The sequence below is a fragment of the Phaethon lepturus genome, unplaced genomic scaffold (genome assembly GCF_000687285.1).
Source record: "Phaethon lepturus isolate BGI_N335 unplaced genomic scaffold, ASM68728v1 scaffold4225, whole genome shotgun sequence".
Classification (NCBI taxonomy): domain Eukaryota; kingdom Metazoa; phylum Chordata; class Aves; order Phaethontiformes; family Phaethontidae; genus Phaethon; species Phaethon lepturus.
This window is the reverse complement of record NW_010538240.1, coordinates 17-20,948: the sequence shown is the minus strand read 5'-3', so window position 1 is coordinate 20,948 and position 20,932 is coordinate 17. Positions and strand designations below refer to the sequence as shown.

Here is a 20,932-nt window from a genome sequence, read left to right as displayed (position 1 = left end):
GCTTCACAGTTTTCAGGGGACAAAGTTATATTCTGCTCATTCTAACTTGAGTGATTTTGGTACTTAGTAGACCTTCCCACTCAGGTCCTGTAAGTGCTCCTAAAAAGCCTTAGAACAAATATATAAAGTGCCACAAGGGCTTAATGCTGGCAACATTTTCCTGTTAGATTTCATTCATTATTTCAAGTCAGCCTTCACCTTGCCTCACTTGTCCACTTTGCCATTTTTCTTTTTTGTCTTAAGCTGGAGTCTCAGCATTGGAACAAACTATCAACAGCAGAGGCAAATCTTCCACCCTCTCAAAGTATCCTAGCAGAGCTGCCAGATTTACTTGGACCCATGTCAAAAGAACACTGGCCCAGCCATCCCAGTGCAAGTGCAAACCAGGCAACTACAGCAGTTCCAGTGGCACTCTAATTCAGTCACTGGACCTGCAACCTAGCATCTTTAAAAAAAAAAAGAAAATACCATCAGGTGAATATCTTCTAGAGGTTACACTTCTGTCAAGGAAAAATTACTGGGCTTAACACTAGGGCTTACAGGTGGAATTCAACAGCATACGTTGGAATAACTCTCATGATCTCCCCTGTGGCAGCTATTTCTGCTTTAAAATCTATGCATCTTCAACTGACATTCTTTGTTGTTTTCTCTCATAGTGCACAAGAATGACAGTATTTATCACAACAGCAAGGAATGTAACAGGAAGGCTCTGAAGCATAAGCTCCCATTGCTTTATAACGTCAAGCTACAGCATTGTCAGTAGGAGTCAAGAACATCCATGCACTATAAAACCACAGAATCAAGACCACAGAAAAGCAAGTGCATTTACCAGATTTTAGTTAGTTTCCTTAGCCCAAGGCAGATGGACAAACGCTTTTCTTTCTTAAACACTCCTTTTGCAGGTTCTGCTTCAAAAGGGATCAGAGGTTCCTATCAATTCGCAGGTTTTTACTTAGCTAATTCCTAGTATTTTACCTGTTTTCCCAAAACTCAGCATCCTACCAAATGAAATACACCCACCTCACATTAAAAAGAATGTCAGGGGCTCCAGTTTCAAACTGTTTGACTATCACCTATAGTGGCTAAAAAGAGGAAAGGAGAGTCCCCATAAAACAGATGCCTTATTGGTATCACAGACAAGCATTTAATAAATAAATAAATCAGTATTTGCTGACCTAGGGAGCTGCTGAAAAATTCAAGGCAAAGAAAGCATGCTTTCCAGTACGAGGAAGGCTGCCGAGTCTTGATTCAAAAGAGAACTGGAAAGGACCTCTAGTGGGCTGAAACTGCACTGCTCGGGGGCCAGGGAGCAACGTCCTTCCACTTCACCTCGCTGCCGTTACACCACGTCTACCGCACCGCTTCCCGGCAAAGCCTGGTACTTTCACCTAGCGACTGGCGCCAGAGGAAGCACGTACAAGTGCAACTGCAGCAGTAAGCCTCCCTTAGTTCAGGTCAGCTAATTAGAAATACTCCCTCGGTCTGCTCTCAGTGTTTGGATGGACACGTTTTCATTTGCTTTAGAAAAACAGGAGATGGGTTCTATTTTACCACGTAGGTCACTAACATGTCAGACCAGAGTGGGTTTTATTTGGCCTAAACAACATGACGTCAAGGGATGTCCAAAGACACACAAATTCAGATGCACATTTGGAATGAGGATTCAGAATATTATTCAGACTATGCCAAGGCATATTTTTCTTCCAAGACTTCATAGCTGTAGCCAGTTTTGCATAGGCAGCAGAAATACCATTTTAACTGCATTTTTAAGGTAACTCCTTCTGGGTGAAAGAACTTGGAATTCTTTATCTGAGCTCAAACAAGGCATTATTTCATGTGACAGTACATGAAAAAGATTAGTGAATGTATTCAGGAGAATACTCAGATAATAAAACAGGCCAGATTAAGCAAGCTTATTTATTTGGCATAAAACAAAACCAAACTTGTTTTGAATTGAAGTTGATGATTCACCTCTAAGTCTTTTAAAGACTTCGCTTGTTATATTTAGGTTTGCCTTCAAGTCAGATCAGTTCTACCCTTTTCCAAAGTAGCCTAATTTGCATCTTCAGCATTATAGGCCACAACTTAGCGCTCTCGTAAATTATCTAAGCAATAATCTCTCTTTCAGCAGTTACCCTCAAAGGGTTTGTATCAACTTGAGAAGGACCACAAATTAAAGTTGACATTGTTAGGCAAAACGATTCAAGACAGCTGCCCAGTATTATTCAAAAATAGTATCACCTATACTGCAGTGGTGTTCCTTGTGCCATTAAGTAGAGTGCTGGAAAGGAAGCAAGCCACTTTACAGATGGCTGCCTGAAGAGAATAATACTTGCACTTGGAGTCTGAGGCCAGAAGAATGCATCTGGTCTGTCCTTCACATAGAACAATAACAGTACTGCCCTCTCATAATTGAAAAGCATGCCTGAAAGTCACTGGATACACAAGCATTCATGCAGAAAATAACTAAACCAAAGACACACTACCAAGTTCAGATCTGTTGTGGTTTAACCCCAGACAGCAACTAAGCCCCACACAGCCACTCACTCACTCCCCCACAGTGGGATGGGGGAGAGAGTTGGAAGGGTGAAAGTCAGAAAACTCATGGGTTGAGATAAAGACAGTTTAATAAATAAAACAAAAGCCACGCATGCAAGCAAAGCAAAACAAGAAATTTATTCACCACTTCCCATTGGCACACAGGTATTCAGCCACCTCCAGGAAGTCAGGGGTTCAGCACACACAACAGTTACTTGGGAAGACAAACACCATCACTCCGATTGTCATGCACCTTCCTTCTTCTTCCCCCATCTTTATATGCTGGGCATGACATCATGGTATGGAATAGCCCTTTGCTCAGCTGAGGTAAGCTGTCCTGGCTGCGTCCCCTCTCAACTTCTTGTGTACCTGTGGCCTACTCACTGGTGGGGTGAGGAGCAGAAAAGGCCTTCACTCTGTGTAAGCACTGTTCAACAACAACCAAAAGGTCCCTGTATTATCAACACTGTTTCCAGCACAAATCCAAAACATAGCCCCATACTAGCTATTATGAAGAAAATTAACTCTATCCCAACCAAAACCAGCACAATATCTTATCAGAGACCTGATCAAAAAGTAACCAGGGTCTCTCAACCTTAATATTTTTGGACCAGCCATCATCAACTAGGACCTCACTAGAAGCAGAATAATATAACTTATTTTGAAGTACTAGTGGTGCCAAAAAGCCTACTTGTTTGTCTCTCTTCTGTAGGAATCAGTAATCAAAGCAGAAAAAGAAGCAGTTTTCTGTCTTGAAGGATTTTTTGAGTTATTTTGCAGTAAGATTATGTACAACAGAAATAGTGCAAAAGACACCTCTATGATTAAAAAGAGTAAAGAATTTGAGCTGATGAGTATCAGTTAAGGGTGAGGATGAAAGACACAACACCCTATGAAAACATTCCTTTACATTCTTAAGTCAAGCAATTAATTTCTCTGGAATTAACGTCTTGAACCTGAACTGCTTTAGAATAGAAACAGCAGCAAATAAAAGGAGAGTTGACCAAACTCTAAAGAAAAATGACAGGAAACAGGACTTTCAACACAAGTTGCTGAATGTGGCAGAATATAACATATGAAAAGAGATGCAGGTAGAATGTAACATGAAAAAAAGGTATTAAAGTGATTTCAGGAGCAATTAAAATCACTTTTAAGGACAGAGTGGGGAAGAACTGAAAAACAAAAGTTGTGTGTTTCGCTTTAGGTTACAGTGCAAGATTTGCCAATAGCATGAAGGAAAAGCAAAGCAAGTCTTTTAAAACAGGCTAGTTTACATAAGAGGGAAAGCTTAATACAGAAGAAAAGAAATATTTATGCTGTGTTCCTTCTTGTCTGATAACAAAGCTGGTAACTTGCTTGGACTCACTTTAAAAGTGTCAAACCACTGCATCCATGAAACTGCCCACTATTCCTCCAGATGGTTGTTTTAAGCAACATCACTGTCATTTACTTTCCAGTGTTCCATTAGTTCTGCAGTCAAGCACTGCTTAACCGGCAGATAAAGATCAAAATGTCATTTTGAAATGGCAGAATTTGTGAATTTATGAATGAACAGAATGTCCAGCTTTTATCCACCCAGTTTCTTCCTATGTCTTTCCAATGAGAAGCTTTAATTTACTGTCAAGACAGCTGCAATTCTGAATGCTTTTTTATTACTACCCTGACCAGGATTCATGTTCTGGGGGGGGAAGGAAAAAAAAAAATCAAAACAGAACTCTAAGTATTTGTAATAGCCTCTTAAAATTCCACTACCTTCTGTGGAAAACACAACACTAGACTTCAGATACAGTAACATAAATGTTAAGTTATTAAATTTTGCATCATGGTGAGACTATCAATTAGAAAAAACTTATCCATTCTTTCATGCAGCAAAATCCCTATACACTGCAATGTCTTTCCAAAGTATGTTTGTCCTGGTTTCAGCTGGGATAGAGTTAATTTTCTTCATAGAAGCTAGTATGGGGCTATGTTTTGGATTTGGGATGAAAATAATGTTAATAACGTGCTGATGCTTTCAGTTGTCACTAAGCAGTCAAGGACTGTCCAGCTTTTCATGCTGGCCTGCCAGCAAGCAGGCTGGGGGTACACAGGGAGCTGGGAGGGGACACAGCTGGGACAGCTGACCCAGGCTGGCCAAAGGAATATTCCATACCATATGATGTCATGCTCAGCATAAAAAGCTGGGGGAAGAAGGAGGAAGGGAGGAACATTTGGAGTGATGGTGTCTGTCTTCCCAAGTAACCAATACACGTGATGGAGCCCTGCTTTCCTGGAGATGGCTGAACACCTGCCTGCCCATGGGGAGTGGTGAATGGATTCCTTGGTTTGCTTTGCTTGCACGCGTGGCTTTTGCTCTATCTATTAAACTGTCTTTATCTCAAACCCATGAGTTTTCTCACCTTTACTCTTCTGATTCTCTCCCTCATCCCACTGGGGGGGTGGTGTGCAAGCAGCTGTGTGTGGGCTTTGTTGCCAGCTGGGGTTAAACCACAACAATGCTCCTACCTTCCACAATGAGCAAAGAGAGGCATCATACTAAAATATCATAGAATAGTTTGGGCTGGAAGGGACCTTTAAAGGTCATCTAGTCCAACCCCCCTGCAATAAGCATGGTCATCTTCAACTAGATCGGGTTGCTCAGAGCCCCATCCAACCTGACCTTGTGCGTTTCCAGGGATGGGGCATCTACCACCTCTCTGGGCAACCTGTGCCAGTGTTTCACCACCCTCATTGTGAAAAATTTCTTCCTTCTATCTAGTCTGAATCTGCCCTCTTTTAGTTTAAAACCATCCCCTTGTCCTATTGCAATAGGCCCTGCTAAAAAGTCTATCCCCATCTTTCTTTATAAACCTCTTTTAGGTACTGGAAGGCTGCTATAAGGTCTCCCTGGAGCCTTCTCTTCTCCAGGCTGAACAACCCCAACTCTCTCAGCCTGTCTTCACAGGAGAGGGGTTGCATCCCTCTGATCATTTTTGTGGCCCTCCTCTGGACCTGCTCCAGCAGGTCCATGTTTTTCCTGTGCTGAGGGCTCCAGGTCTGGATGCAGTACTCCAGGTGGGGTCTCACCAGAGTGGAGGAGGAGGAGAGAATCACCTCCCTTGACCTGCTGGCCACGCTTCTTTTGATGCAGCCCAGCATATGGTTGGTCTTCTGGGCTGCAAGCGCAGATTGCCAGCTCATGTCCAGCTTTTCATCCACCAGTGCCCCCAAGTCCTTCTTGACAGGGCTGCTCTTGATCCCTTTATCCACCAGCCTGTATTGATACTGGGAGTTGCCCTGACTCAGGTGCAGGACCCTGCACTTGGCCTTGCTGAACCTCATGAGATTCGCATGGGCCCATTCCTCAAGCTTGTCCAGGTCCCTCTGGATGGCATCTCATCTCTCAGGCGTGTCAACCGCACCACTCAGCTTGGTGTTGTCTGCAAACTTGCTGAGGGTGCACTCAATCCCACTGTCTATGTCGCTGATGAAGACATTAAAAAGTACTGGTCCCAGTACAGACCCCTGAGGGACACCACTCGTCACTGATCTCCAGCTGGACGTTGACTACTACCCTCTGGATGCAGCCATCCAACCAGTTCCTCATCCATCAAACAGTCCACCCATCAAATCCATATCTCTCCAATTTAGAGAGAAGGATGTTGTGGGGGACCGTGTCAAAGGCCTTACAGAAGTCCAGATAGATGACATCGGTAGCTCTTCCCTTGTCCACTAATGTGGTCACCCCATCACAGAAGGCCGCTAGGTTGGTCAGGCAGGACTTGCCCTTGGTGAAGCCATGCTGGCTTCCATTTTCACAGGTCCAAAAATCACTCTGTTTTCCTTCCTTTCCACTAACTGTGGAACTCTGCAGAGTTAAGCAGGCAGGAATTGTTTTTATCAGTGGTCTCCAAAGTGGAGTGCATGCAGCCCAGGGAGAGGTGTGCAAGCCAATCCACTGGAGGGAAGGAAGAAAATAATAAAGAAATTAATTTTTACTGTATTAATAAATTATCAATGGTTTTAATTCAGTCAATTAAACTGTATTTTAAGTAGTGTTTATCTCATCCTTTTTAACATTTCTGTTGTGCATGTTTCATAGTTTGCATAATATATTACAGTAGTACCTGTCCATAATTTATAAACAGGAAATATACATATATTGGGGTGCATGCACAAAAAAGTGTTACCGATAGGGTGGCACAATCAATAGTTTGGAGACCACTGGTTTATGTGATACCAGCACCAGGAAACTGAAAAAGTTTTTTACCTCCTTTGCTAGCAGGAGGTAAAAATAATGGAGGAAGAACTGCATGCAGGGAAAAGTTTTCAAGTGGGCTACATTTTTCAATTACTTAGCTATAAGTTTAATCACAGGCAGCGAGTGACTTCTCAGAAACAGTTAAGTGCTTAGTTCACACTACGTCTAATAGTTAAGCAAGCCTTGAAAATCCCATGAGACTCTGATTGGTATCTAGAGGTTGCCAAAGGCCATTCAAAAATCTTATTCTGTTCAGGTCCATTGACTTTTGAAGAGATTTAAAATATATAAAATTCAGTTTCAGTGATAACTTATGCCACTGCATCGCTTGGCCAGTTTTCTAATGCAGATGTAAAAAGTCAGCCTATTTTTATTTAAATTTCTTTCAAACAGTCATGAAAAAAGAATATCCCTGCTAGTCACTTCACACTTTTTTTTTTTCTTCTTAATATCACCTACTGAAATATTTACTTCTTTTCTGTAATAGCCATGGATAAGTGAAACATTAAAGTTACTAAAACTTTGGGGAAGTTTTACTTAGTGAGTATGCATTATTAAGAAATAGGGAAGCAAGGCAAACCATGTTGACAAGACCCTCTTTTCAAAAATTAGGTTATCCTGACTAATGTCTTCTTTCTACCATTTCTGTTCCAGTGAGTATGACATTAAGCACTTTATTCAAGAATTAAAAATTCTGAGATCAATTCCTTTACTCCACCTGAAATGTTTCCAAGCAGCACATAGCATTGATTACAGCTCTGAAATTTTCAATATAAAAAATCATAGTTCAAACATTTCTTTGAAATAGCTAAGAGAGTGGCTAGAGTAATGCAGGTTTTTTACATGACATTTCTCTCCTGTACTTTGATGTCAAACAATTAATGCTATGAAACAGAACAGTTAACCAATTTGTTTTTCTAGTCATGTATCACATCCCTCCAAATTCTAGCAGCAAGAGTTCACAGTATACAGTAATTAAAACAGACACTTTTCTCACAGACCAAGGGACATTATTGCATGACCATTTCAGGACTTACAGCACCAGTTTAATAGAACACTTAAGCATGTGCTGACCTTTGGGCATGTAAGAACTCCATTTAAATAAAACTACCCATGCTGAAGGCTGAGGACTCCTTGAACTCCTTGAATATCCGTAATTACAGAACCAGTAAATAACACCAGATCTGTGGCCCCTTCTGCAGTTTTCCTAACAGGTTGTATCCTGACCGACCAATAGGCTCTTTAATCTCCAACATGACTCTCTGTCCTGGTTTCAGCCAGGAAAAATGCTTTCATCTGCTCTTCATTTCCTCAACCTGGCAGTTTATACAAGGCAAAAGCATATGCTATCCCTGCTCATATAACTCTGGCTGTTCTGTTTGTTCTATGGAAGACTTTCATCCTCTCGTTAATCTTAACTGTCACACCACACAGTGTGCAACAGGAGAAGCAAATAGCACAGACTGTTCACATGTGAAAACCACAAAATAGTTTCAGATGTTTGTCTTACCTTTCCATCTCATCTACCTTTCTCTCCTGCCTTTGCATTTCACAAGAGAGCAACAATACAACTGCATCACGACCTTCATCACATCAATCATCCTTTTACCCATAAATGTCTTTACTACACAACATTCCTCTTATCTCTTCCCAGGAAAGAATTTAACACTACAGCCCTCTGCATGTCACTGGAAAGATTCCCAGGAAGGTACAGCTTCAACGTTAAATCTTCTTTCATTTCATCTGCAGAGGATGCTCTTCAAGTCTAATGATACCTCTTTTTACCTATCTTTTCTAAATATTTTCTGGGTTTCACCACAAACATACACACAAACAATCCAGCTTATTTCAGTTTATCAACTTTCTTCTGAACACATAATTTTATTTGTCCTTAAAACACTTCAAAGAGCAGAACAAAGAGCTAAGTTCACTTTTGAAGTACAGAAATGTTAGTACAGTTGTGCAAAACCATGCAATTTATTTCACTTACTGCAATGGGACCACATCTTCTCAAATGGGATGGCAGAAGCAGAGGGCTCTTGGCTATATCTGTTCTAAAGTTCCTCAGCTAACGCTCAGGTAACCTGGGAATGGTACTTATCTATGCCTCCAAACCTTTCGGACAGACACTTGCTCAGGACTATCTTCCTCCCCTCCCTAATTCCTGTGCCCTGAATGAGAGTTTTACCCACAACTTCCTGCCAAATATAGTTGCATATCTTGGAAGCTGCAGCCATATTTTCCTACATCTCTATTTTCTGAAGCAAGTTTTCCAGCAAATTCTTTTCTCTCCAAAGAAGATGTCATAATTCACCCAGCAGAATGATCTTTAGAAGCTCATATATATTCTGGTATACCAGCAACCTGATGATGCAGAGAGGCTGCATCCCTCAAGTGTGTACATGCAGGTGCTACTGCATTTATGAAGATGCTAGGCCCTCCGATCTATAAATACAGTAATACTTCAGGGACAGAAGCCAAAGGATATCTATATTCACCATTTTCAAGAGACAACGACTGCTTAGGTGAAACTGCAAAAACTCTGCAGAGCGAAAGACCAGCAATACAGACAATTTACTGCTTTGGTACCATATGCTACTGCTTTTCAGATATCCTACCTGTTTGTGCCACCAAGTGGGTCCAGCCACTCCAAACTGCTGCAATCTTTTCATGTGAGAAAAACTGAGTCTCAATCTTCTTGGGTTCAGCAAGAAAGATCTCTTTGCTCACTAGCTGCCCGTGTTTGTTGCTACCCCAGACGTACAAGTGTCCTTCATCTACAATTGACAGAGAAGTAAAATTTCTTGAAAGTGATATACATGGAACATCACCAGAAACAGGCTCTGTCTCAACTTAGTGATGCTGAGGAAAGAGCAATGTTTCATTCAATTCATGTTTTCACTGTATGTTTTTTCCTACCATTCTTTACCCTATGCATGCAACACTAACTAGGATATACAGAAATATTTGCAAGGGCCTTAACAACACAGCCTGTTTTCTGAGTGCTACACTGACACCCTGAAACAACCAGAGCTTTCAGATTAAACTGCCTAGACCTCCTTTCTACTGTGAGCCTCTCAAAGATGACTGAAGGATGTTTATAGCAAAGGCTAATTTTTATTAGAAAACTAACCACAGCAGTCAACTTCTGAGAAAAAAAAAAAAAAAGGCAGCTTGGGGACACTCACTGAGCAGTCCCCATCATTCTACTCTCTTCTTGCAGGCTAGCTTTCACCTCCACCCCAAAGTTTTGATTCAGTCCAGTAAACAACTTTCTGAATTGCAGGAAATAATTTAACACCCCTCCAGTACCTGGGACTCTTCAAAGCCTGGCTGGCTGCTCCTGCTCTGCATTACAGACTCCTAGCTCTGCTCATAACTCTCCTGCCTTCTTCAGCTTGAGCAAATTAAGTAAATCTCCCAAAGCAGGGACAATCTAATGCTCTTGGCTTCACCTTGAACAGTCACTTCCTAAAGGAATTGAACACACAACTAAAACAGGTACCACCCATCACAAGGCAAAATTAAAATATTATCATGCCTCAAAACAATGCTAGACAACTAGTGAGAGACTTCTGTAAGTAATTACTTGTCTTCTCCCACTCCCACTTGTGCAAGTGCACACTCCAGGATTCCGCCCACAAGGATAATTATATTTACAGAAACATCCACATTGCTTCATATGTTTCACTGGTGCATGCTGGAGTTGCTTAAAGCGTAACGACCAATTGACAGTAACAAGATGACTGTTCAGATGAGTCCTTCTGCAGATATTACATGCCATTAGTTCAATCTTTTCACCACCAGATCATTCCACCCAGGTTCTAGGCTTCCATGTTAAAAAAATAAAATTCACAAGAAACACTTAACAGAACATGAGCTGCATCAGGCCTCCTGAAGTCCTTTGCCACCCTGTACAAGTTGCAATCATAAGAAATAAAGCTTGCACACGTGAAATACATGAACATGGGCCCAGAAAGACTGAAAGCCATATCATCTGCAACATGGAATTGTTGAGATCATACATCTGCAATACTCAAGGCTTCTGGAAGTCTCAGGTCAGCACTGAACTTTTTACAAGCAGCACAACAGAAGTAAATCTTTCAGAGGGGGAAAAAAGAAACGTAAAGTAGGACTTAGGCTACAACATATTTATTGACCTCAGTTTGGTAAGAGTAACAGAAAGAATACGCCAGGAAAATGCCGCTATAGGACTGACGGTGAAAAACGAGAGAAGGGCAGGGGGGAAGCCAGTACTTGTCAAAGTTACGCGTTACAGAATCATGGAATCATTAAGGTTGGAAAAGACCTTTAAGATTATCAAGTCCAACCATTAACCTAACACTGTCAAGTCCACCCTAAACTATGTCCCTAAGCACCACATCTACTAAAACCTCCAGGGATGATGACTCAACCACTTCCCTGGGCAGCTGGTTCTAGTGCCTGATAACTCTTTTGCAGAAGAGATTTTTCCCATATCCAATCTAAAGCGCCCCTGGTGCAACTTGAGGCAGTTTCCTCTCGTTCTATCACTTGTTACGTGGGAGAAGAGACTGACACCCACCTCACCACAACCTTTCAGGTAGTTGTAGAGAGTGATAAGGTCACCCCTCAGCCTCCTCTTCCCCAGACTAAACCACCCCAGTTCCCTCAGCTGTTCCTCACAAGACTTGTGCTCTAGACCCTTCACCAGCTTCGCTGCCCTTCTTTGGACACACTCCAGTACCTCAATGTCTTTCTTGTAGTGAGAGGCACAAAACTGAACACAGTATTCCAGGTTTGGCCTCACCGGCACTGAGTACAGGGGCACAATCACTTTGCTAGTCCTGCTAGCCACACTATTTCTGATACAAGCCAGGATGCCATTCACCTTCTTGGCCACCTGGGCACACTGCTGGCTCATACTCAGCCCGCTATCAACGAACACCCCCAGGTCATTTTCTACTGGGCAGCTTTACAACCACTCTTCCCCAAGCCTGTGGTATTGCATGGGGTTGTTGTGACCCAAGTGCAGAACCTGGCACTTAGCCTTCTTGAACCTCATGTAGCTGGCCTCAACCCATTGATCCAGCCTGTCCACATGCCTCTGCAGAGCCTTCCTATTCCCCAGCAGATCAACACTCCCGCCCAACTTGGTTTTGTTTGCAAACTTACTGAGGGCGCACTCTATCCCCTCATCCAGGTCATTGATAAAGATATTAAGCAGAACTGGCCCCAAAACTGACCCCTGGGAAAAACCACTTGTGATCGTCTGCCAACTAGATTTCACTCAATTCACCAAAACTCTTTGGGCCTGGCCATACAGCCAGATTTTTACGCAGCAAAGAGCATACCCGTCCAAGCCGTGAGCAGCCACTTTCTCCAGGAGAATGCTGTGGGAAACAGTGTCAAAGGCTTTACTAAAGTCTAGGTAGACAACATTCACAGCCTCTCCCTTGTCCACTAAGTGGGTCACCTTGTCATAGAAGGAGATCAGGTTGGTCAAGCATGACCTGCCTTTCATAAACCTATGCTGACTGGGCCTGATCCCCTGCTTGTCCCATACGTGCCACATGATGGCAGTCAAGATGATCTGCTCCATAACCTTCCCCGGCACCGAGGTCAGACTGACAGGCCTGCAGTTACCCAGCTCCTCCTTCTGGCCCTTCTTGTAGATAGTCATCACATTTGCTAACTTGCAGTCAATAGGGACCTACCCAGTTAGTCAGGACTGCTGACAAATTATGGAAAGTGTCTTAGTGAGCACTTCTGCCAGCTCCCTTGGGTGGATCCCATCTGGCACCATAGACTTGTGTGTGTCTAAGTGGTGTAGCAGGCTGCTAACCATTTTCCCTTGGATTATGGGGTCTTCATTCTGCTCCCTGTCTTCCAGCTCAGGGGGCTGGGTACTCAGAGAACAATTGGTCTTTCTATTAAAGACTGAGGCAAAGAAGGCATTAAATACCTCAGCCTTTGTCACTGTGTTTCTCCCTCACATCTAATAAGGGATGGAGATTCTCCTTAGCCCTCCTTTTGTTGCTAATGTATTTATAGAAACATTTTTAATTGTCTTTTACAGCAATAGCCAGATTAAGTTCTAATTGGGCTTTGGCCCTTCTGATTTTCTCCCTACATAACCTCATGACATCTTTGTAGTCCTCCTGAGTTGCCTGTGTTTAGTATTCTACCAGCAGGTGGCTTATGAAACAGAACCAAATAAAATTGCATCACAATGCGAGAGATTCCTAAAAAAAAAAAAAATTGCCATTTAAATACTACACCCCGCAGTAGTATCTTTACTATATCAAGTATTACTTAAAATACTTTGTGTTTTACAGATAACAAGTATCTTGCAGGATGAAGGGCAGCAATAACATCACATTATTAAAATCTTTGGTACTTACTCTGTTAATCTTGGTCCCCCTACTGCCAAATAGACTGCTCTCAAATAAAAAACAAAATCATGAAAGAATAATCTGTTTACTCTCCAAATACAGAGTGCTAATTAGCTAAAGTAGATTCTGTTTGTCCTTATAGTTATTCTTCACTAATCACACATATACTTTGCATCTCAGAATTCAATATAATTTACATCTTGTAACACCTCCCCATACAACTAAATGTCTGTAGATTTGCATAAGCAAATGCTCCAGTGCTCAATTTAATGATGACAGAGGTACCAGATGGCTGCAGATTTGCTAAGAACTTGTTCCTATAAAGTTTGGCAAAGACTTGTCTTCATAAGGTTCAATATATTTTCCACACTTCAAAACTGTAAGATAACAGCATGAAAAACTATTCTGTTTCTCCCTCTCCCAGCCTACCAAAAAAAAAAAAAAACCACCCAAAAAAAAACTTTATTAGACTTTTATCACTGAATACTTAATAGCTCAGCATGGGACCACTGCCTAAAGATCAAAGAACAAATGCCAGATGATATGGAAGTGCCTAAGTGATTAAAGCAACTTCCTACTACTTTAAATAAGCTTTGTGCTCCTACATTACCTCACACAGTTCTGCACACTGTTATATTAGAGCCACACCTAAGATAGCTCCAGACCATCTCACGTCCCTGCACAGCAGAGCCCCATGCAGAGGCATGAGCTCACATAGCAGAAGCAGGATAGCCACAGCAGTCTTTCTTGGGACAAACACTTCGCATACCCTTTCTCCATGGACAAAGGGTTACACTGGTTCCAGCAGTTGCCCATGCAGATCTCAACACAGCATCATGCTGCAGCTCCAGACTTACCCAACCATGTGCTTCCACAAATTCTGTCAGAGTTTCTAACCATTAGGTAAAGAGCCCCAGACCCTTACTTACTCATAACGGCTAAGTCACACCTGACCCCAAGAAAAAAAAAAATACACAGAAATCAGAGAAGTCAACACATGAATCCAGCCCTTAAAAAAAAAAAAAACACACAACAGAGTTCTCAGAATCCAAAACTTCTACAAAGCAATTAACTGGTACTAGCAAGGCCAGATCAAATTTTACCAGTATAACCAAAATTGACAAACATTTCCAAAGCACAAAAACCTTTACAGGCCAAGAAAAGAACTTTCTCTTCTATACCTAAGGCCTACCTGTGAGCGACACTGAATGATAGGAGCTTGCAGCAACCTTCTTCACTTTTACATCTTCCAGGCCTAAAGAAAAGTTAGTGTCATAAAATTTGTATAGCAGATACCATTTCATGCATAGACATAAAACAGAGCTGTATCAAGTGCAACAGGATGATTATTAATTTTATAACAAAAGCCTCTTATTTTGGGTCATAGACATGCAAGACTCACTATCATTTTCCCCATAGATTATGACCTTGTACACCCATTCTATCCTTCAGATACTCCACTACATGTTTAGAGCCAAGTGGCTTTATAGTAGAAGGATGCTACATGTCACTCCAAATTATATTTCTGCTCTGTCAACATTTACAAAGGAATTGGATTCCTGGATTACCTGTTACTTCACAGGGCTCCTTTGCTGTCAAGAACAGGGGGAGGGTTTTTCCTTGGTTTGCACGCTTTGCCCGAGACGCCATGCCAGTTCCCCAATGAAACACCAAACCGCTCTCTTTCCAGAGTAAACACAAATAGAAGAGATTAAAACACATCAACCACCAAAATAATCACTTAAGTCATTAATTAGTTTTAAAGGTACATTCACTTCATTTTCACTGATTCAAATTATACTTTAAAAGACCTTTATGCAAAACAACATACTTCATAAACATATGCATAACCCTGGTGAAGTCATCAAGCAACAAACAGTTGCAGTCTCATTTACACAGGTAAGAAAACTCAGCTCCCAAGGCCTATATCAGGATGTTATTGAGGACTCAGTAACAGAAGTCCCATAGCTGTAGCACCTCAGGAACAGACACTATTTATTTATTACTATAAGTTCATTGCACTTTTCTCTGTCCTTTCCTTCTCTTCATGCTAATTTGTTTGTGCAGTCCAGCACACTGAGGGAGTAAAGTCACTTGTCTTCTCAGGACCATTCAGAGGCTTGAACTAACCCTGAATCAAGATGTCGACTGAGCACAGAGCTCAGGAAAGCTTAATTCCCAGTATTCATACAGGCACCAGAGATCCCACTCTTCTTCCAAGCACCTCCTTTGCATCTTCAGCTAGACTCCACTACCTGGAATCCATACTAAAGTTCATGTAAAATTAAACCAAAAATAAAAGCACATGTGTAGTTTGTTGTTCCTCAGTTGTAAAAAAAACAAATAGAAGCTAAAATAAATATCATCATCTTCCCCCTCCAAGCCATTAAAACTCCATTTCATTTGTTACTGAAATGATGCAAGAATGATGACATATTTACCTGTAGCAGCAAGGGCATGTCTCAGTCCTGCAGCAACATCCACCACCTTCTCTTTGAGAGACTACTCAAGTAAAAGAAAAATATATTTTAGTTGCTTTTAACATTTAGTGCCTCCAAAAGCCAAATATGACACACACAGAAGTGGAATGGTATGAAGATAGTTCTCACAATTCCAGTCTGCATGTCACAATGCATATCAACATTTTGTATCACAAAGGAAGTAAATTTTGGCCAACAAAAATTAGTTGAAACATGTTAAAAAAAAAAAAAATCAAGCAAAGCAACTGCATGTACAGCTTTGTGTCATAAATAAAAAGCCACAGTCAATATCCTCACTTGAAAAAAGGAACCTTCTTGGCAACACAGGTATGTTTATTTTGTAATGTTAACCCAGTGTTTCTCAAGAATTACACCAAAACCTCCACTGCAAATACCAGTGACAAGCAGTAATAAGGTTCATCAAGCTGTTCAGTCTTACCAAGTCCTCTGAGCACAAACAATACAGTTGATAGTACCACCTACACTACTGAAGGTTGCCCAACATGATCATGCAAAAGACAACTATACCATGTCACATGTGCATAAAATGAATGACTTAAGCTTGCACAAGGTACTTCAATTCTGGCACTTCTCCACTTCTGATTACTCTGAAAATGTATTATTCTTCTCACAGATGTAACACTATTTTAAACAGATGGCATCAAGCCCAAGCATTTAACAGGACACAAACCAAAAGAGAAAATATTCCAAATAAATGAATGGTCCACATGGTGAGGGAGGACACAGATTCAGATTAGCACTGTCAATACTACCATTTTCAAAGCACCATACTGGAATGATGCTCCCAAGAAACGTCAGGGAACATATAAGAATATAAGAAACATCAGGTGAGTTAACCCCTATTCACTATGGGTTACCTAGGGGATCAGCTGTCCTTCCTCTCCTACATTAAAAAAAGGAAAGGAGTTCTGGCATGAGCCACAAGGATAAACTTCTTGTCTGAGAAACCTTTCTGCTCTGAATTTATTGCTTTCATTAGACATGAGAGATCATGTGGATGGAAAAGAGTTTCATAGTGTTCTCCAAATAAGAAACTACAGTATAAACTAGGGATTAATTAGAATTCGTGTGAGAAATTTATTTAGACTGTTAGGCTTATACCCAACAACAGGAAAGCTTTTCTGAAGTCTCAGTACTACTGAGTACTGAGTTTAAGTACTACTACGAAAAACGTTTTAAAACAATTAATTTGGGGCTACATTCTGAGCTCCCTCCTCACACTCAGCAGTGCCTCACCTACAAATATCACCATAGATTTCCACATGACTTACAGGAATAACATGAGCTATGCTGTCAGAGTCCAGCCTTTACAGTTGAAGATACCCGACAATAGAGAAATTGCTACCTAACTTCCCATCCTACTTCCTTGGAGCTGATATTGGTTGGTAAATACTGGAGGTTAGTTAAGAAGCGAGTCAATGTACTTGTCAGTTGCTTTACATGCAAAAGTAAAAACCATTTTAATCTCTGAAGTGATAAAATTAAAGTTTATTCTCTCAGGTCTAGTTCCTGCAGTTACATGCTTTCTCACACTTCTATTATTTTGGAGTGACAAAGCTTATTTTTATCTAACTGTTTTTACAGCCAAGAAGTAATACTACAGTCCTCATTTGGGAGGGAAGAAACTCTAACAGTTATAAATACAATTAAAAAACCAACACATACTTAAAAAACAGAACTGGTGCACAAGAAGCACAAGAGCAATAGATCAAAAGAATTGGCATAGCTAACTTTGTTGAACTCCAACATGCAGTTTGGTTTTTTTAGGGATGGATTATTGTTGGGTCATTTTGTTTTGCTTTGAGCTGTTAAGCAAAAACCTCCAGCCACGTACAATGAAGGCACATATCCTTCATGTAGCAAAACATATCTAGTCTAATCTTACTAACTTGAGGCAAAACTTCAGCTAGAGTAAATTTGCACAGTTTCACTACCTGTAGTATCACTTTACATCATCTGAGCATAAGACTCATTCTACAGATGTTATCAAAATACGTTATGAAATGTTATAAACCCTAGTGAAAGAGACACTTTGTTAGAAGTGGGCAACTTCTTTGTACAACAAGAAAAGCAGCCTTAGCTTCTCATTTCTGGATCAAGGACCATCTTTGGCCCTTTACTTCATTAAGTTTACTGGAACAGATAGATGCTATTAAAAAAAAAAAATAGTTGAAGATTCTGGTTTACAGCCTACCGAGGTCAGACAACCTTTGTAAATTGCTGGAAGCAATATAAAATACAGAGCTCTGAAGCACAGTTCCTTTTAAATCTTTACCTCAATCTTCTGTGGAATCAAGCACGGACCTGATATTTGAGGAACTCCTAATTGTCCAAAAGAGTTAGACCCACAGGACAGAACTAGGCCAGATCCTGCAAAATGAAGTTTTAGAGCCCAATCAGTAAATCCATGAGCAAAGCACTGCAACATTCTAACAAGCAAAATATCACAGCCAATTAGCTCAAAAAAGAACCTAACATGTCACATGCCAAAGTCCCTGACACCATAGGCTTCTGATCTTACACATCATGTTCAGTAAAGGTCTGAAGTTCAGTGGGATACAAGGAACATGGAGTAATTTAGTTTGCAAGGCAAGTAGCTTAATACCTGTGAGTGCCTGTGCATCACACAAGCAATAGCAATATGGAACTTTCAGCATGTTCCCTACATCAACATATTTCTCCAGCTTTTAGAGAGACAGATTTACCTACTAATATGATTGTAAAATCCCAGCCACAGGCAACTTGTTTTACACAAAAGCCAGACAGGGCAGTGCACAAAGTAAAATGCAGTACATCCTCTGTGTGATTCAATCCCAACTGCCCATCTTTGTTATGGCCACATACAAAGAGTTCTCCTCCACCTGAAAGAAAAAAACAAAACAAAACAAAAATCATGTTCCACTTCACAGACTAAAAAGACACGCGTATATGCCATGACATCCTGTGACAAATAACAATGGTAATTTTGTGTCACTTTAGGTAAAAAAAAAAAAAAAAAAAAAAAACACAAAAAAGAGAGAAACAGTTATTTCTGATGCAGCAGAAACACCTCTGAACAGGCACAGCTATGGAGAGTTGGGTTTGTTGAGGGACACAGCCCATATGGTAAGACAGACACCTCCCACTAAGATCCATGATAAAGTTTTTCATCCCATTCACATCTGTCTGTATTCCTTCTTTCCCATACTTAGCTAGGGCATATAGCAGAACCTTTCAAAGACTAGATGTTATCTTCTGCTCCTTACCTTAAAACTTCTCAAGATTGAATAACCTCCCATTTGACTCCTCCCTCCCACTCACCCCCCATCCTGTATACAGAAAAATTGGCTGTTTTGTATGAAAAGCTGTTATGTGAAACAGGTTAAGAAACAGTGCTCACATAGCCATAAAGTAACCAGACAAGGTAAGCAAAACGGGAATTTCCCCAATATATTGAGTTAATTGGCATGGGAGAAACCTGTTTTGTAATTAAGAACTGGTACTTGCTCAGAAACAGAAGACACAGATAGGTGGCAGCACCAAGTCATCAGGGAAACCAAACAAACCAAAAAAAGTGTTTAGATGTCATATACTCCTTGTGAGTGCAATGTTTTTACCAGTGATAACTGCAGAATGTCCCCCTCCTCCAGTAATGTTTTTAATGTCTTGACATTTGCAGGAAACATCTTTCAGTGACTGAGGTACAAGCATATCCTCTTTATGACCAAGACCAAGTTGTCCATAGCTGTTTGCACCCTTCAAATACACACAAAAAAAAGTAACACATTTTTTAAAAACTTAACAAAAAGAGATACACATCTGCTCCTAAGAGCAAACAAGTTTATCGGGTGACAGGTCACAGGTTAATCTGCCAGTATTTGCTCCCGAAGATCCCCCAAAATGGCAACCTTCACTCTTACTGCTGTGACACAGGACCGTCCTAAATTTGCTGTCATTAAGGCTGCCCTTGCAACCCCAGTATTTTAAGTAACATACTGGAATATATCCTGATAAGACTTTAACTGCAGACTAACAGTTACTAAGGAGGAAAGCCTCATTATTAGGTTGTTTACCACCTGTTTAATTTTAACACTAATGTTCCCCACTCATCACTAAGATTTTATTCATGCCAATGCTTTCTGGCAGTCCACCTCCAAAACAAGGTCAGAAAGACATGCTAACTTATTCTGGAACCTAAACAAGTAAACCAGAAACACTTATCCCTCATTGACTAAGTTTTTTAACTTAAAGTATTCAAAATGAAAATATACCAATTATAAATGTATAAAGTACAAAATTATAGCCACTAAACCAAACGTAGAAAGCAACCACTGATGTGGTAACATGTCAGGGAATTTCTTAGCCAGTTTAAGCTCTATTAAGCGTCCAAGTCTGAAGAGCAAAGTGGATTCAGTAATTTTCCCAGCTCACAGATTGCAGTAACAGCAACACTCAACACCCGCATTTCGCCCCTGGGGATCACCCGCTGGTTGCACTTGCCCTACCTCACCTGTGCTCCCCCTGTCTATCTGCTCTCTATAAACGTTTTGTACCTACAGAAACAAGACTTCAGACAAAAGCATCAGGCTGCTCGCCTCAGCCCATAGTTAACGGGTGGATGAGATGTCAGGCTTCGAGCTCAACAGGCGGATCAAGTTGTTGTCTCACAGTTACTACTAGTGACAGACAGTTGCAGAGCGTGTTACTACTTAACAGATGTAATTATTTTTAGAAGGCTTGTCACAAGCTCTCATTTTAGCCTGTAACTTGCAATGAATTTTCAAGTTTTCAAAAACAGGCAAGATGAGATAAGGTGCTGAAAGAAAACAGGCACCTGAGGAACTGCAAGCCACACAAAGGCGCCTATCCTAACGCTAACACGCCTGTCTTCATTTACCCTTCCGAGACTGATGGGTTATTACAAACATGACTACCGCAGAGCAAAACAAGCTAGTAAGGAAAACAGATACCAGTTTAATGGATCTTAGACCCCCTTTGCTCATCAGGTAAAATCACGGTTCTAATGAACTACCGGGGGGGAAAAAAAAAAAAAGAGTTTTATTTCTTTTGGAGAACTCAGGATTTCAGCCCAGGCCGCACACTTGGGGCGAAAGGCGCTTCCACCGGTCCCCCACACTTCGGTGGTGGCGGCTGAGGTGAACAACGCCCCAGCCCCACCGGCCAAGGCACCGCTCAGCGCCGGCGGGACGCCCCTCGGCGCGGAGGGAAGCTGCGGGACCATAAACCTTCAGCTTCTCGGATTCCTCGTGAAGCGGCAAAGGGCCGATGAAGCTCGACGA

At 41.2% G+C, this 20,932-nt stretch overlaps 1 protein-coding gene across 1 annotated transcript in view; it reads right to left on the bottom strand.

The window, feature by feature from the left end:
* The window catches only part of SERGEF (secretion regulating guanine nucleotide exchange factor), a 158,921-nt gene extending 138,535 nt beyond the window's left edge, over positions 1-20,386 (bottom strand). Inside the window, exons 1-8 of the mRNA XM_010286715.1 lie at positions 20,376-20,386; positions 19,250-19,389; positions 18,359-18,514; positions 17,929-18,023; positions 15,594-15,654; positions 14,721-14,834; positions 14,345-14,407; positions 9,397-9,555 (exon numbers count right to left, since the gene is read on the bottom strand). Coding sequence (XP_010285017.1) covers positions 9,397-9,555; positions 14,345-14,407; positions 14,721-14,834; positions 15,594-15,654; positions 17,929-18,023; positions 18,359-18,514; positions 19,250-19,389; positions 20,376-20,386 — 799 coding nt within the window. The remainder of the gene's footprint in view (positions 1-9,396; positions 9,556-14,344; positions 14,408-14,720; positions 14,835-15,593; positions 15,655-17,928; positions 18,024-18,358; positions 18,515-19,249; positions 19,390-20,375) is intronic.
* Positions 20,387-20,932: the final 546 nt, after the last annotated feature.